At 37.6% G+C, this 13154-nt stretch overlaps 1 protein-coding gene across 4 annotated transcripts in view; it reads left to right on the forward strand.

Annotated features, from left to right (window-relative positions):
* Positions 1-6737, forward strand: part of gria2a (glutamate receptor, ionotropic, AMPA 2a) — a 55870-nt gene extending 49133 nt beyond the window's left edge. Inside the window, exons 13-16 of one of the 4 annotated variants that reach the window (XR_013195041.1) lie at positions 693-940; positions 2839-2953; positions 3389-3503; positions 4541-4675. Coding sequence is in view for 3 of the 4 variants with exons in the window: in XM_077204567.1 (XP_077060682.1) it covers positions 693-940; positions 2839-2953; positions 4541-4675; positions 6477-6641 (663 nt within the window). In the remaining variant the exon portion in view is untranslated. Of the gene's footprint in view, positions 1-692; positions 941-2838; positions 2954-3388; positions 3504-4540; positions 4791-6476 lie in introns of those variants that run through there. The other 3 variants (XM_077204567.1, XM_077204568.1, XM_077204569.1) reach the window with 3 other exon arrangements.
* The last annotated feature ends 6417 nt before the right edge of the window (positions 6738-13154 follow it).

Raw genomic sequence — 13154 nt, forward strand, 5'->3', positions numbered from 1 at the left:
CTAACTTGCCATGGATAATATGTCATGTGGTGTAACCATCAAGTAAAGAAAATAGTAACACACTGTCCTTAGACCTTAGATACATATGAGTGTACAAATAATCATTTTCCAGAATGTTCCAAAAACTTTTTTTATTTTTTACAAATCCTGAATTATTAATTCACAAATAAAAATTTTTTTTTTTGTGTGTGGGTTTGAACTAACCTTGTCATGTCATGAAAATTGTTTGACAGACAAATATTTTTCAAATATTTTAGAAAAACTGTAGTAATAATAATAAAAGTAATAATAATAAAGGATTATGCCAATGTATTAAATAAAGTTTTTTTTTCTAATTATATTTTTTATCAAATTAAATTGAATTGAATTTGGTTTATCTTTGTCTTAACTTTTGACTTAATCGCCTTTAAAAATATCAAAATTAATTTTTATTTATATATTAAACACATGTTCATCTTTGAAGAAGTGTATTTAAGTCATTGTTTGTTGTACATTCAAATAATTAATTGCATTTTAATGTAATTTTGAATAAATTACGAGATGAAGGCAAAAAAAAAACCATCATGTCATTGATTGACCTATTTTTGATATTCGGATCTAGAATGAAAAAGTTGACATTGCTAACCCTCATTTCCTCACTACCTTGAATCTAAACCTTTCCTTTTCTTTGTCTCTGTCTTTACTTCAACCAGAGATCGAAGATTGCTCTCTTTGACAAGATGTGGCAGTACATGAAGAGCGCAGAACCTTCTGTGTTTGTTAAAAACACAGTAGAAGGCGTTTTGCGTGTCCGGAAATCCAAAGGCAAATATGCCTACCTTCTGGAGTCCACTATGAATGAGTACATCGAACAGCGCAAGCCCTGTGACACCATGAAGGTCGGCGGGAACCTTGACTCTAAAGGCTACGGCATCGCTACACCCAAGGGATCTGCTTTAAGGTGGGTGGAGTAGTATAACAATATGGCCCATGTTGTTATAGTATCCCACCTACCCTGATGTAGGCCGGGGGTCCCCTTTTAAAATGAGGTAAACTAGGTAATAGCAGCTCTGAGTGTAGGGATGAGTGGTAACCTAGGCATAAACAGCAGTGTTACCAAGGTAACTGGAGGGATAGTGAGGGCTTTAGAAAGTCTAGCTGACAGGAGACAAGCAGGTTACCTAGCAACCGGTGCTCTCGAGAAGGATGGCATAGAAAATGGAGTATAATGTAGTGTTGAACAAATCTTACCATAGGCTTAGTAACAGTCAAGTTTTAAGATTTTAATAGGAAGCAAGTGAGCACCATAATGAAATTGCACAAGGAATTGAGATTATATGAAAAATTATTAGGGCTGTCAGATAATTAAAATATATTTAAAAATGAATTTAATATTTTTTTGTAGTCAACACGTTAACACATTCAATTCCTTTATTGAGAAAAGAAAAGTTAAATATTAAGTGTAATTATTGAGTGTGGTAATTAGTGGAAATATGTCTATATATGTATCTGCAATAAATAGTGTAACACTTTTCATGTACTTTATGGACTTAATCTTACATGTGATATTTTATACTTACTGAGCTTGATAACTAACAGTGCAGTAGGCAATTATTTCTTGAAATTCAACTCACAAAATGTTCCTACTGAAAACGAAAACTGAAAACTACTGATATCCATTGCCGCGTATTACAAAACCGATATCCGATTAAAGAAAAAGCTTAAATATTGGAAAAAATATTGACAAAACCGATAATCGGTTTATCTCTACGATTGAGTCAGGGGAGTGGTGATTAAGCTGAAACACAGATATATGAAAAGTGCATTAAAGGCGTTAAACATTTAATTAATTACGTGTGTTACCATTGTATTTTGACAGCCCTAAACATAATAGGTTAGCTCATGTGATTCTTTTCCAGGAATTACCAGGTCTACTCGTGGAGCTCACAGTAGATAAATGAAGAGAAAGTTTCAGATGTGCCCCCCCCCCCCCCTCCTCCAATAGTCTACAATTTCTGAAGCCTTTTTTTCTCCTGTTTTGCTGATAATCGACTGCCATGTGTTCAATGAAGCAAACATTGGCAAACGGTTTAACTATTTATAGTTATGAACTATATTGCTAATAGCTTTCTACCCCCTCTAAACCAAAGCATAGTGTAGTAGTGAAAAACCGGGGACAAGATTTACACTTAGCACCAAAGAGCTAATATGCTAATTTGAGTTCAGTGTAACCCCTTCTACTCATGTTTGCCATTAGCATCTGTTTTATTGAATGCATGTCTGTTCTTAATGACTGAAGCAATGGCCTCTTGCAACCAGACTGTTTTGTTATGACAAAAGCTATTATTGATAAGCAATAAAAATCAATGCATGCGTTTGGGCCCTTGGATTATGAATGGTCGCCATAAGCATTACAGAATGTTTAAGCTGATGATTTAGGGGCTGAAAACAGTTACTTGATTATGAATGCATTTGATGATGCACTGTTTGAACTATGCATGCTGTCTTTCTTGATACATCTAACCAGATTTGTTTGCCTCAACGCTTAAATTTTTTTCTGCTCACTGATTTGAGGATCTGTATGTGCGATTGTGTAATAACTGATACTATTGCTGATCCTCCTCTGTTCTAGCCTCCTGCCACAAGAGTTTTAGTTTAAAAAAGAACTCTTAAAGCTCGACCACCTTACATTTTAATGGGTTGCTGAACATGATTTTGATTGGTTGGTTGATTTGATTGATTGATGGATTGTCTAACCCAATGTTCCATTCATTCTATGCAACTTGTGGGGGGCGTTGCCCGCTGCAGCCCCGCCCCCCCTCATGCTGTCTGACAAGTATGTTTTATCGTTTGTTTAAGAAACGCGGTAAACCTTGCAGTGCTAAAACTGAACGAGCAGGGGCTTCTGGATAAATTGAAAAACAAATGGTGGTACGACAAAGGAGAGTGCGGCAGCGGAGGCGGGGAGTCAAAGGTCAGACCCGTGCTTGGTACATATGGGTACAAAATGAAATGAACAAAATGCAAATGAGCAAGAAGCACAACCAGTGGTCCCAGGAAACAAGCCAAGGCACCTACTAACTTGATTATACTATCATTTAGCCAACGAGAGCTTTCAGTAAGACACATCTACACTAAAATAAAATCTAAACTACCTAAAAAAACACATTCCTAGAGGTAAAAGGCTTGTTTACGGGCGCTGTTTCTGCTTCCTGCTCAAGGCGATGAGTCTGTGCACATCTGGCACGGCAAAGCCGCGTTTGCCGACTGCCAAATGGAGCGCAGACTGGCGATCGCCACCACGCTCAGGGCTGAATCATTACCAGCGCTGATAGCGAGTGCAAATGTTACTGACAATAACATAAAATAACATTGATAATGTTATTTATGTTATTTCCCATACGCGAAGAACGCCAGTAAACCTTGCAGTATTGAAACTCAGTGAGCAAGGCATCTTAGACAAGCTGAAAAACAAATGGTGGTACGATAAGGGAGAATGTGGAGCCAAGGACTCTGGAAGTAAGGTCAGTCACTGCAGGGAGCTTGTGTGTGTGTGTGTGTGTGTGTGTCTGGCAGGGCTAGTATGTGTGTGTGCATGAAAACTTGTGAAAACACTGTCTCAGTTTGGGTGATCCAAATCCAAGCATCAACAGACTGAGTGTGTGGGTCTTTGTGTATTCGAGAGGAAAAGAGTTTGAGAGCGATACGAAAGCAAGCTTCTACAAAAACGAATTACAGCCTATGGTTGTGTGTGTGTGTGTGTGTGTGTGTGTGTGTGTGTGTGTGTGTGTGTGTGTGTGTGTGTGTGTGTGTGTGTGTGTGTGTGTGTGTGTGTGTGTGTGTGTGTGTGTGTGTGTGTGTGTGTGTGTGTGTGTGTCAAAAGCAAATCCCCTACACAGATTTACCACCGCATGAATCAGAGCCTGACCTGTGTATACAATCAATGATGCCTATACAAGCAGGGTGATATAAACACAGTAATGCATGCAAGAGTCATATTTTATATGCACTATTGTGCGTACTTGATCCACATTCCCCTCACACATAAACACCAAACTCATACCTGTATAGGCTCAGAATTTCCTTGTGATCCTTTGTATTTCTATGTGCTTTATTGACAACTTGTCCTGTTACTTTTCATTTTTTGTTTCTTACACTCTTTCTTTCTCCCTCCTATCTCTCTTTCTCTTTCCCATGCGGTCTCTCCTTCTCCCTCACCAATGCTGTAAATGTTGTTTGTATATTTGCCTTTTACTTCAGCTGTCTTTAATTGCAATTCTGTAGGTGGCGTCTTTTTTCCTTCTTTATGTGCACACACTGCACCGCACTGTCCTGTTGTACTTTTGTAGCCGTCTTTGTATTCTATGTGATTTACTGTTAGACACTCATATACACATTTAATACTGTACTGTTTTTGTAGTCTATTTCGAGCAGTTAACTTTAAATTTATAATGTGTCATAAAATTAAAAGTCATTAAATATACAGTGATAATCAGTAGTATTGACATACTGTTATCCTTTCTCTCCCTTATTTGTGACCTTTGTCCTTCACCCCTTGCAGGAGAAGACAAGCGCCCTCAGCCTGAGTAACGTTGCGGGTGTCTTCTACATCCTGGTGGGCGGCCTTGGGTTGGCCATGCTGGTCGCTCTGGTGGAGTTCTGCTACAAGTCTCGCGCAGAGGCCAAACGCATGAAGGTTGCCAAGACTCAGGCTCTAAATCCTTCCTCTTCCTCGCAGAATTCTCAGAATTTTGCTACTTATAAGGAAGGGTACAACGTTTATGGGCTGGAGAGTGTTAAGATCTAGTGGGGTAGGAATGGCAGAGGTTATATTTTTGTCGTTTGTTCACTGTTTTTTTTTGGTCATTTTTTTATCGTATGCCAAGCGCTTCATCGTCACTACACGAATCTCTAGGCATCACACTGGCACGCATTTGTCCAAGATTTAAAGGGGTCATATCATAGTTTTAATATCCCAATTTCTTTGTTTTTCCCTGAGGTCCACTGGAAAGATTTAATTTTAGGCAGTAATTTAGTTGTACGTAAGTTTTCCTCTTTGATTTGAGCCTTAAGCCACAGCGACCATCTGTGATTGCGGAATTTTGAGATCCGATTTGAGCTTTGGATGCGTTACATTTTTTTAACTTGATCAACTACACCGTATGCGACATGCTGACCAGATGTGATGTATCACTCTTTCCCAACACTTGGATCCTTTGGAAGTATCATCAGTTAACTGGCATAATCATTCTGCTTCCTCCTCTTTATTACTTCACTGCAACATGCAGATCAAGTTTCAAAACACAGCACAGGCATCACTGAAGTGTAAATAGGGGCAGTCATGTCTTAATTTATACATTTAGTTTACATCTGAAATACTATTTTGAAAAAGATTTTTGCATCTTACTTTCAGTAGATGGTCTTGTTGGACTTGGGAGGGAGTTTTCTGTTTTAAAACGTCACATAGTATATCAAATTGCACTACCATTAAAAAGTTTGTGGTCAGTAAGATTTTTTTATTATTATTTATTTATTTTTCTTATCGAGGCAGCATTTACTTACAAAAAAATACATAAAAACAGTAATATTGTGAAATATTATTACAATTTTTAAAAACAATTGTTTTCATTTTAATATATTTTAAAATGTAATTTATTCCTGTGACGGCAAACCTGAATTTTCAGCAGCCATTAGTCTTCCGTGACACATGATCCTTCAGAAATTATTCGAATATGCTGATTTGGTGCTAAAGAAACATTTCTATATATTATCAATGTTGAAAACAGTTGTGCTGCCTTGTCTTTACTGTCACTTTTGATCAGCTTAATGCATCCTTTCTGAATAAAAGTATTGATTTCTTAAAAAAAAAAAAACAATCTTACTGACACCAAACTATTAAACAGTAGTGCATATCAAAAGATAAAGGAAAATTAGATTTTTCATGATATGACCTCTTTAAAAAACTATATCACACAATCAATTGTTTGACAGCACAGTTTTGATATGGTGCCTAAAAGCACGTTTTTAAGATTAAAGAAATATTGTAAGGGTGGACAAGGGATAAACAGAGGGAGGGTAAAATGGATTGAAGGAATCAAAAGATGGAGGGTTCATAGAGGGGGAAAAAAATATTATATATATATATAATATATATATTAGCTCATTTCGTTCAGCTGGAGTGTCATCATTTTCCGTTTGTTTATCATCATTGACGCTTGTGGTTGTTTGTGAATTGGCTGCGCCGCTTGCTTTTGATATAAAGCTCCGCCATCTTAGTGCGAGACCCATTAGCTGTCAGTCATTCTCCACCCCATCTGCTCCTCATAAAAATCTACAGTTTATATAATATGTAAAATAAAAATCTGTATTTCATATAAGATGCTCTTTATAACGTTAATTAATGTTTATTTGTTTTCTTTTTCTCTCATGTGTGTGCATTTGGGTGTGAATCTGTGTATTTATATATTCTGTTTGTGTGGGTGTGTGTTTGGTAACAGATGACGTTCACAGATGCTATGCGCAGTAAGGCCAGGTTGTCTATAACGGGCAGTACAGGGGAGAATGGGCGAGTGCTGACTCCAGACTTCTCTAAAGCCGTCCATGCTGTGCCGTACCTGAGACCTGGCATGGCAATGCCTCTGAGTGTGAGCGAGATGTCCTGAGTGCCTTACATACACACATACACACACACACACACACACACACACTGGTGCAAGCATGCTGTACCCCCACTTTCATACAAATCAAACACACGTGTACATATTCTTACACACATAGACAGACACACATAGACACACACACATAGACACACACACATAGACACACACACATAGACACACACACATACACACACACACATAGACACACACACACACACACACACACACACACACACACACACACACACACACACACACACACACACACACACACACACACACACACACAAATATATAAATATATATATATATATATACAATAATAGTTAATTATTTCATATACAATGAATCACACACATGATGTCAGATCCATACATGCATAGTAACACTTTAACACATACGTTTACTGTTCAGTGCAGTCATGTTTTGACCAACGGTCGTGTGTACAACTAACATTTGCAAAAACATTCTGACAAGACGCATAAAAAAGGTATACAGGCACATTGCTGTGTGTACATATGCAGACAACTTCACAAACTTTCTGTAGCCACACTTCTATAAAGTTTCTTGTTGTGTAGATTTTACATAACTGCACTTCCAAGTTCTCGTTTTGTCACACACTTGCATACTCGCATAAAGTATGACCTAATTGTTCTCATATATTCACTCACACAAACACACTTGCCCCATTGCTTCGTTTTTCATCTACGTTTTTCACATTGTAAGTGATAACATTGCAATGCTGCACTAAGGAACAACGTTACACATTGAAAATAATTCCTATGGGAAAGGCTCGACACCTGTTTCCATAGCAACATGTTTTTGGAATCTCTGATTCTTAAGAACTCAAGCACACGAAACATCTGCATCAAATGTGATTTTGTTTACTCAATCTACATGATATATTAAAAATGTTTGAAGAATCATTTCTTATTATATGAGATATGTATAATAAATTATGTATATAAGTACATTTTTGTTTATTAGATGTTAATGTTACCATGCAAATGCTTGTCTTAAAGAAAAAACAAAATGATTTGAGTAGTTTTGTTTCTCCTCCTCACTGGTTTGATTTCTTGTGATGTTAATTTTTTGGATCACTGTGTTCGGATCCGTTTTTCTTGCCTATGGACGATGCAAGCAGTAGTTTTATAATTGTCTTTTAATTAAAAAAAAGAAGAAAAACTTTAAATAATATTTTACCTTCTGCATTTCACCATTTAGATGATATATTGAAATTGTTATATTAAGATGGATCTACATATGAATATATGAACTTCATAATATATTACGATATCCCAAAATGCCAAATATTGCAGTGTGCCAAAATATGTCAAGGCATTTCAGATGCATTTATTAATATTGTCTCTCTATGGGGAAATGTAAAGACTGAAAACTAGCACCCTTTACTCAAGGGTTTGATATTTATATCACTGGCTTTTTTTGTTTTGTTTTGTTTTGTTTTTCATATCAAATGCGTTGTATTTTAATAAGGTGCACTACGATATGCAGTTTTAACTGTGAAAAGCATGACAACCTTTAGTTATGTTTGTTTTTATAAAAGCAATGATTAAGTATATCACTGATATTATTAACTAGGTATTTAATTTTTGTAGTCCAGTTATGACCTGAAGACTAAGAGATGGAGAGGATTACAGATAGTTATATTGATAATTATATTGATAAAAGTATAAGCCAATCACCCTTTTCTATGCCATGCTGTGTGGAACTGAAATCTTGTTCATTAGTTTTATATGTATATGTACTGTACATGTAAATAGAAACCTTTCATGTGTATAACTTAAAATCTTGGATGATACACAAATTCACACAGACGCACACAAAGAGGATTGCTCATATTGTGCATTTTGGGAGTACACTTGGGAACCTATGAGAGAAGTACCAAGCTCTCTCATACAGTCACACAAATGGACTCATCACTAGCATCATTTCAGTTGGAAAGTCTGTCATGGGATGAAATGGAGGACATTTTTCTAAATGGAATGTGGACTGATTGCTTTATTTTTTGGAATCTTTTGGAATAAACAGAGACTGAGAATCCTCTGATATTCTGTTTTACTCTGTTTCATGGAAATGAGAAAGGAGGAGGTTGACAAGCATGTCAGCTGTTCACACATAATTTCACATCCTGGGTCCAAAATTAACACAGAAGATGAAAATGTTTTATGAATCTAGGATTCCTCTTTTTTTCTTACAGAACATGTGGTAAAATTTAAAATATTCCTAACATTAAGCTATGAGCAACAAAATACTGTATGTCATCCTGATTTTTTGACAGGTCAACTAAATAATTCCATTAGGAATAGTTTAATATAAATTTCTATAAAGACAATTACTGTTATTCTCAATTCACATACCATTGGCAGATGTGGCAAAAAATCAATTTGGACCCTTTTCAGATCATTATCTCTGTGTAGACTGAATATGCAAATTACAGTTGCATTTTGTTCACTGTTTTCTCTGCCTTTTTCCATTAGAGAGTTGTTGTGCACTGACAGAGCTCTGATCCAATGAAAAGGGTTTGTTGAGTTGTTCAAGCTAATGTGCTTTGAGCAGCTCAGTAGCACAGGAGCAGATGTGGCCTCGTTCAGTGTGTACTGGGGACACATTAGTGTTGTGCTTCCATGTACTCATAAACAAGCTATAGTATTTGAATATTGATTGTTGATTCTGATTACCTGACTATCCTTTGGGGGAGGACAATTGCCAAAATGTGTATGTGTGCGTTCTTATTGATTTCTTAGTGAAAGACCAGTGGCTACTGCCTGATGTTAATGTGATGCCATGTTATTGTTCTGGCACACACACACACAAACACACATACATTCTCTTTTCAGGCAAGGCTCCCAGGCATACAGACTGGCACAGCATCTGCAGCTCGGCAGTTGAGTTTCCTCTTGCTGTGCCTCGTTCCATATTACCTTCCTCAGCCAATAAGAAATCAGTATTCTCCTGTTGCCAAACAAAGTTGAGTCTGTTGCAGCCAATTAACGTTTAGCATCAAATCAATTTAGGTATCAGTATTAGTACATTTAGGTAGCAGTTAACATGTATTTATTGCACTTAATGCATCTAAGCACACTGTTTTTATTTGTTATTAAGCATTTTGTATTTAATAGGGGTACCCATGGGTTCAGTGCTGGGCCCAGTCCTCTTCTCAATATACACAAAATAGCTGGGACCTTACATCCAGGCACATTGGTTTTCATACCTCTGCTGCACGGATACACAGCTCTGCTCTCATTCCAGCCTGACAATTCCACAGGGGCTGAAACGATGTTGAATGAATGAACATGACCTCAAGCTCAGCTTAGCCAAGACAGAGCTCCGCATCTTCCCAGCCAGCTTGGTAATACATCACAGTTTAGCTATGCTCATCAACAATTACACTATCCAGGATTATGGACCAGGCCAGTGCCTTGGGGCCTTAGACTATCAAGGGCCTCCAAAGTCTTGAAGTCCTAGTCCTCCAAAGGATCTGAATACTAGAGCACCTGGGCCACTCTGCACATATGGCAATGGATGGGGCCCCAGATTCTTTAACGCCACTAAGGCCCTGGTCCCATCAACACACAGCACAATACAGTCCCTGAAATTAGACTATTTTTAGTACAATGTTAGCTACCAAAACATATGGTTGCTCCAGCGATTATCGTTGTGGTTCTGCGCATATATTTAAAGTGATCATCGAATGCCCAATTTCCACAAGTTGGTATGATTCTTTGGGGTCTTTGTAAAGTTTGAAACATACTTTGGTTAAAATTCCTCAATGGTTGTGTAAAACAACACCCTTTTTACCTCCTCAAAAACAGCTCTGTTCACAGCGACCCATTTCGGTGCATGTCTCTTTAAATGATAATGAGCAACTGATCACCCATGTTGACACAAGACACATAAAGTGCTGCCTTGGCAGACAATATACAAATGGGTGGGCATGGGCGGAGCATAAGCAATATGACATCATATTGCTCTGAAAATCCAAACAGCTTGATTATTGAGAGTGTTTAGGCTTTTTGAGGATTAAAAAGAAAGCAGTGAAGGGATATTTTTCATTGTTTGGTGGTTGTGTCCACACACTGCAAAGACACATTTATATGCAAACACCATATAAAAGTGAATTTTACATCCGATGACCTCGTTAAGTTTTGTTTGGAATACATGTTACACACATAAACAAATATGTGAATTGAATACCAAAGTTAATGGTTAATATAAACAGAACTTTCAGCATCTGAAATCGAATTAGATTCATTCAGATTGACGAAAATTAGTGCATGTAAACATTCCTACTGTCTCACTCCACTTGCCACCAGTTGCTGCATAAAGGTTCAAGGCACTGAACCTACATATAATAGTCACTGGATGTGCACTTAAAGTAAATGTTCCCTTTAGAAATCTGCAATCAATGAGTCAGTTGTGTGTCATGGCACAAACATAAAGAGGCACAAAATCAATGGTGAGCATCACAAAAGATTAATTCCTCTTCACCTTCGAAATCTGGGTAACACTTTATATTACGACTCGCAAACAACTGCGTTTGAAATTACGGTGTACGTTTCTGTAATTATAGTGTACCTCCGTGTAGGTATAAGGGAACAATATGTTACGTTTTGTGTAATAAAGGGGTACAACCAGATAAACAAGCAAATTATTTATAATGTAATTATTTTAAAACTAACAGGTACCTATTCTGTTAATATATTCCAGGCAAAAATTGTATTTCAGTTGTATATAAAAGTTTTTATCACATTTCTGGCAAAATATTCTTGTGCAATGTAGTTAGAGGGTAATTTAATTTTGTAAATTAAACGTATATATATATATATATATACAGGTCCTTCTCAAAAAATTAGCATATTGTGATAAAGTTCATTATTTTCCATAATGTAATGATAAAAATTAAACTTTCATATATTTTAGATTCATTGCCCACCATCTGAAATATTTCAGGTCTTTTATTGTTTTAATACTGATGATTTTGGCATACAGCTCATGAAAACCCAAAATTCCTGTCTCAAAAAAATTGCATATTTCATCCGACCAATAAAAGAAGTGTTTTTAATACAAAAAAAAAAGTCAACCTTCAAATAATTATGTTCAGTTATGCACTCAATAGTCAATACTTGGTCGGGAATCCTTTTGCAGAAATGACTGGTTCAATGCGGCGTGGCATGGAGGCAATCAGCCTGTGGCACTGCTGAGGTGTTATGGAGGCCCAGGATGCTTCGATAGCGGCCTTAAGCTCATCCAGAGTGTTGGGTCTTGCGTCTCTCAACTTTCTCTTCACAATATCCCACAGATTCTCTATGGGGTTCAGGTCAGGAGAGTTGGCAGGCCAATTGAGCAGAGTAATACCATGGTCAGTAAACCATTTACCAGTGGTTTTGGCACTGTGAGCAGGTGCCAGGTCGTGCTGAAAAATGAAATCTTCATCTCCATAAAGCTTTTCAGCAGATGGAAGCATGAAGTGCTCCAAAATCTCCTGATAGCTAGCTGCATTGACCCTGCCCTTGATAAAACACAGTGGACCAACACCAGCAGCTGACATGGCACCCCAGACCATCACTGACTGTGGGTACTTGACACTGGACTTCAGGCATTTTGGCATTTCCTTCTCCCCAGTCTTCCTCCAGACTCTGGCACCTTGATTTCCGAATGACATGCAAAACTGAGCAACAGTCCAGTGCTGCTTCTCTGTAGCCCAGGTCAGGCGCTTCTGCCGCTGTTTCTGGTTCAAAAGTGGCTTGACCTGGGGAATGCGGCACCTGTAGCCCATTTCCTGCACACGCCTGTGCACGGTGGCTCTGGATGTTTCTACTCCAGACTCAGTCCACTGCTTCCGCAGGTCCCCCAAGGTCTGGAATCGGTCCTTCTCCACAATCTTCCTCAGGGTCCGGTCACCTCTTCTCGTTGTGCAGCGTTTTTTGCCACACTTTTTCCTTCCCACAGACTTCCCACTGAGGTACCTTGATACAGCACTCTGGGAACAGCCTATTTGTGCAGAAATTTCTTTCTGTGTCTTACCCTCTTGCTTGAGGGTGTCAATGATGGCATTCTGGACAGCAGTCAGGTCGGCAGTCTTACCCATGATTGCGGTTTTGAGTAATGAAACAGGCTGGGAGCTTTTAAAAGCCTCAGGAATCTTTTGCAGGTGTTTAGAGTTAATTAGTTGATTCAGATGATTAGGTTAATAGCTCGTTTAGAGACCCTTTTCATGATATGCTAATTTTTTGAGACAGGAATTTTGGGTTTTCATGAGCTGTATGCCAAAATCATCAGTATTAAAACAATAAAAGACCTGAAATATTTCAGTTGGTGTGCAATGAATCTAAAATATATGAAAGTTTAATTTTTATCATTACATTATGGAAAATAATTAACTTTATCACAATATGCTAATTTTTTGAGAAGGACCTGTATATATATATATATGGCTGTATGTATGCACAGTATGATAAAAATGTAATTTATTGGCTTTTCTTACTAAACTACTTA

Source organism: Siphateles boraxobius, unplaced genomic scaffold (genome assembly GCF_051911475.1).
Source record: "Siphateles boraxobius isolate OS27281-9 unplaced genomic scaffold, OSU_SipBor_1 119, whole genome shotgun sequence".
NCBI classification, from domain to species: Eukaryota; Metazoa; Chordata; class Actinopteri; order Cypriniformes; family Leuciscidae; genus Siphateles; species Siphateles boraxobius.